The sequence below is a fragment of the Carlito syrichta genome, unplaced genomic scaffold (genome assembly GCF_000164805.1).
Source record: "Carlito syrichta isolate Samal-C Ts95f unplaced genomic scaffold, Tarsius_syrichta-2.0.1 Scaffold110335, whole genome shotgun sequence".
NCBI classification, from domain to species: domain Eukaryota; kingdom Metazoa; phylum Chordata; class Mammalia; order Primates; family Tarsiidae; genus Carlito; species Carlito syrichta.
Genome location: NW_007054431.1, coordinates 17,957 through 23,146, shown reverse-complemented (window position 1 = coordinate 23,146; position 5,190 = coordinate 17,957). Strand labels below are relative to the sequence as shown.

The 5,190-nt window shown below is 41.9% G+C and overlaps 1 protein-coding gene across 1 annotated transcript; it reads left to right on the top strand.

The window, feature by feature from the left end:
* The first annotated feature begins 283 nt into the window (after positions 1-283).
* Positions 284-4,368, top strand: IDI1 (isopentenyl-diphosphate delta isomerase 1). Its single transcript, XM_008069418.2, has 4 exons — positions 284-468; positions 1,078-1,170; positions 1,637-1,767; positions 3,805-4,368. Exons 1-4 carry the CDS (start codon positions 327-329, stop codon positions 4,120-4,122), a joined length of 684 nt encoding a protein of 227 aa, XP_008067609.1. The 5' UTR covers positions 284-326; the 3' UTR covers positions 4,123-4,368.
* Positions 4,369-5,190: the final 822 nt, after the last annotated feature.

The window sequence follows — 5,190 nt, the reverse complement described above, 5'->3', positions numbered from 1 at the left end:
AGTGCTGCAGAGTGTCTCAGGGTTCAAGAACTTAGAGTAGAACACGGAGCTGGGCATGTAACTGTTGGGACAGGTCAGCTGTGAGAAGACAGCAAGACCAAGCTGGTGCTGAGTGGTAGGCCGGCGCATTCCTGGGTCCCGATGAGATCCCGAATAGTACAACTGCAGGTGGGACAGCAGCTGGATGCTGAGCCTTTGAGGGGGCCAAAGTGCGGACAAGGCTTCTCCACAGTGTTGACGTGACATTCAGGAAAGTGTGACATGGGCCCTTCTTTCTCTCTCCTCTTGCTTCTAGTGTTCTGGGACAGATCAGACCATTTGTAAACATGCCTGAAACAAATATTGACCATCTCGACGAGCAACAGGTTCAACTTCTGGCAGAGATGTGCATCCTTATCGATGAAAATGACAATAAAATTGGGGCTGAGACCAAGAAAAATTGTCACCTGAATGAGAACATTGAGAAAGGTACTGCTCCAAAATATGCTTTGTTATAAAGTGGTTAGGCGTTTCTGGTTGCTGAGAAGAGTGCCCTGACGGGAGATGCGTTTCGTAATGACACCATGCTTTCTGTTTAGTTCCAGTGACCTAAACAGTGGTGGTGTAATATCTCTTGCTATCCCTGTTTCACGGTGATTACCGTCCACTTCGTGCCTTTCACTCAGCGTCTTCAGTTAGTCTGGTTTCTTAAATGAGGGAATAGACTAATCTCAACATCTCCAAAGCAGTCTCAAGCCTCTAATCTTTTCTTCCTCATGAACAGAGAGGTGGGCACATGCCCTTGCCACTTGCCCACGAGTGAAAGACCCATGGGGCCTCAGCCGAGCGTCCCTGATAGGAAAGTGGGCTGGCAGCAGAGTTGCCGAGAAGGTCGTGTTGCCCTCGCTTGTTGGCTGACTTGCCTGCTGGGTGGCAGAGCTCTCCCCCCATAACCACGCAGAGACTGTCCATGTGAGTGGACTGAGCAAAGGGCAAAAACGGCACCAAGTTACCAACCTGACTCCGAACCCTGTGGGGAGAAGCTGGCAAGTAATTGGCATTTTAGGACTAAATTAGTTGTATTTCTTTTGCTTTCAGGATTATTACATCGGGCTTTCAGTGTCTTCTTATTCAACACTGAAAATAAGCTCCTGCTACAGCAGAGATCAGATGCTAAGATTACCTTTCCAGGTTAGTACACTCAATGTACACTATTTTGTCTGTACATTAATATGACTTTTTATCACTTTGAATGCTTGGAGCAGGATCGCCGGTGCCCAGCAGGTCGAGGCTGCGGTGGCCGGGAGCAGCCACTGCACTCCAGTCTGGGCAACACAGTGAGACTCCAACTCAAAAAAAAAAAAAGGATAAGAGCTGTTAAAAAGGGTAGGGGAGGCGTGCATTTATGTGTGAATATATTTACATGTTTATTTGTAATCTGTATTGTCTGCACACTTGATCTTTTTGGTTGAAGAGGCATTAATAAAGAACTTACCTACAAATGTCTGTTTTGCAAAATAATTACTGATAGTCCATATAACTGATTTTTAAAATCCTTTCAAAGATCATTTTATATTTCTATTACCTAGAAAAATTTTCTTGATCTTTCAGACCTGCTTTGAAGAAAAGTTGATGTGTTGATGTTAACATTTTCCAGGTTGTTTTACCAATACTTGCTGTAGTCATCCACTGAATAACCCGGGCGAGGTTGAGGAGCACAATGCCCTTGGAGTGAGGCGAGCTGCGCAGAGGCGTCTGAAAGCTGAGTTAGGAATTCCCATGGAAGAGGTAATCCGCTTATTGCACAGCCATACAAGCTGAAACCTAAATGTAAATTAAACGCTTATAATAAAATTTTTAAATCCACTTGTACGTGACAGTTGCTTAGTAACCTCCTGAGTTATGATTCAGCCCCAGAAAGCACCTTGAATAGAGTTTATTGAAATTTTATTTTCTTAATATCCCTTCTCAGAATTCACCTCAGTGTTGAGATGGAGTGATCTGTTAACCACTGTATAAGATTGATCAAATTAAAGATGAATATTTTCAAGTGTTACTGCACTTTTAGGGTTTGTCTGGCAGGTTTTCCGGTTTTTGTCAAACTCCCCCCCAGAATGATGGGTGTTTTGTTATGGAAACTATTAGGAATGTGCACAGTAAATCCAGCCTACTGAATTGAAGTAATCTTTTTTTACTCCCTAACCCCTTGGATCTGTTCCCTTTATTTTATTTTTATTTTATTTTTATTTTTTCAGTTGGAGTCTCACTGTTTCACTCAGGCTGGAGTGCAGTGGCCCACTCATGGCCACTGTAGCCTCGACCTGCTGGGTTCGGGTGATCTTTCTGCCTCAGCCTTCCAGTAGCTGGAACCATAGGCACGCGCCACCATGCCTGGCTAATTTTTTTGTAGAGATGAGGACTCACCGAGTTGCCCCAGACTGGTCTTGAACCCCTGAGCTCAGGCAATCCTCTTGCCTTGGCTCCCAAAGTGCTGGGATTATAGGCATGAGCCACTGCACCCAGCAGGATTTGTCCCCTTTAAATAAGACCTGAAAATGTTATCTAGTTAAAATAGTACATTTTTTTTTTTCTCTGAAAAATAACCCTAAGGCTGAGCGCAGTGGCTCAAGCCTATAATCCCAATACTTTGGGAGGCCGAGGCAAGAGGATTGCCTGAGTCTAGGGGTTCAAGACCAGCCCGGGCAACTTGACAAGGTCTCATCTCTACAATAAATCAAAAAATTAGCTGGCATGGTAGTGTGTACCTCTGGTTCCAACTACTTGGAAAGCTGAGGCGGAAGAATCACCTGAGCCCAGCAGGTCGAGCGTGTGGTGACCGTGAGCATGCCACTGTACTTTAGCCTGTGTGACAGAGTGAGAGTCCTACTCAAAAAAATAAAAAATAACCTTAAAATACAAAGAAGGAGGTTGTCGCTTTTTTTGTTGTTTTTTTGTGTGGTTTTTTTGAGTTGGAGTCTCACTCCATCACCCAGGCTGAGGTGCAGTGGCATGCTCACAGCTACTACAGCCTCTACCTGCTGGGCTCCAGCAATCCTTCCGCCTCAGTCTTCCAAGTAGCCAGAACTACAGGTACGCACTACCACTCCCAGCTAACTTTTAACAATTTTTTTGTAGAGATGAGGTTTTGCCAAGTTGCCCAGGCTGGTCTCAAACCTGCAGGCTCAGGCAGTTCACTCTCCTCGGCCTCCCAAAGTGCTGGGATGACAGGCTAAGCCACTGAGCCCGGCCAAGATGTCACATTTTTATTTGACTACCTTTTTTTCTTTTTTTTCTTTTTTTTTTTTTTTCGAGTCAAGGTCTCATACTGTTGGCCAGACTGGAGTGCAGGGATCACAGCTCACTGTGGCCCTGAACTCTGGGAGGTCAAGTGATCTTCCTGCCTCGGCCTCTTGCTGGGACTATAGGCATACACCGCCACAAGCAGTTTCTTTTTATTTTATTTTTTTGGTAGAGAAGAGATGTTGCCCAGGTTGGTCTCAAATTCTTGGGCTCAAGCAATCCTCCTGTCTTGGCCTCCCAAAGTGCTAGAATTGTAGATGTCAGCCACTGAGTCTAGCCCCCTTTTTTAAAAAACATTTCTCCAAAAAAATCAACTTAATATGTTTGGTCCAGTGAGAAAAAAAATGTAGACACTTGAAACTAATGGTGTAATAATTTTTTCCATATAATGTCAAGGTTTCTGTATATTGAGGAGAGTAACATTTTAGAAGTTCTAATTCTAAAACTGTACTGTTCAAGATATTACTGTAATGTGATGGGTTGATTTTAAATTACTTTTTTGTTGATTTTTTTTTTATGTCTTAGGTTCCTCCAGAAGAAATTAATTATCTCACACGAATTCACTACAAGGCTCAATCTGATGGTATCTGGGGTGAACATGAAATTGATTATATTTTGCTTGTGAGAAAAAATGTTACTTTGAATCCAGATCCCAATGAGATTAAAAGCTATTGTTATGTGTCAAAGGAAGAACTGGAAGAACTTCTGAAAAAAGCAGCCATTGGTGAAATTAAGATAACACCATGGTTTCAAATTATTGTAGAGACTTTTCTCTTTAAATGGTGGGATAACTTAAATCATTTGAATCAGTTTGTTGACCATGAGAAAATACATAGAATGTGAATATGGAGGTGAATGATTACTGAAAAATTTCTCTACTTAATAAAATTAGAGTGATTTTTTTTCTCTTTTAAATTTGGTTTTCTATTATCAGTGTATCATATCATACATTGATATTTTACAGCTTGTGTGGAAAAAATAACTAACATAATCTTGTGTCATACACTGGATATATGCTCTGTTTTTAAAAGACATTTGTGAGAGATTGTTGTAAAATGAGAGCAAGTTAAAATTAATTTAACCTTTTCAAGCACACGGTTATGACAAATTCGAACAAAGAAGTGGAGCGCTGCCTTTTTGGTATGTTGTGATAAGCATTTTTAGCACATTTCTAGAGCACTTTGCTATTTGCCAGGTGCTTCAGGTATCCTTAAATTTTTGTCATAGCCCAGAAAAATGTACAAAAGAAACTCTTTGCTTAGCTACTTCAAAACAGTCCTAATTAACTTTCCATATTAACAAATTAAACTGGCAGAGCAGGTTTCAGGGAAATGAAATGGCATGGATCCTAATTTGAATCATTCTAAGTTGATGTGATGGTTTATTCGTTCTGGTAGTATTTGCCAATTAGCAAAGTCTGTGTATCAGAATTATAGTGGGCAGAGAGGTATTTATACATGGGAATCGAATCCTAGTCAACAGAGTTTCTTGACCTTGCCACTGTTGACATTTGGGCAGGATAATTCTTTGTGGTGGGGGTCTGTCCTGTACGTTGTGGGATGGTTGGCATCCCTGGGCTCTACACACTGAGGCTATTAGCAGCCTTTCTCCCAGGACAAGCAAGATTACACCAGATCTTGCCAGATGGTGTGGGGGGGCAAGGAAAAGTCACCTCCTGCTGAGAACCACTTCTGCAGTCAGGCCGAATTATAGGGAGAATAAAGTAACAATGAGAAAGACTGTTGTTCGTGTTAAATAGGTTGAGGTTATGGAATATATATATTAGCATTTAAAATAGATTGAGGCTGTGGAATATGTATATATTAATATTTAACATTGTACCTGGGCTAGGCATATCTCAAGTCTGTAATCCCAGGACTTTAGGCCGGGCTCGGTGGCTCAGCCTGTAAT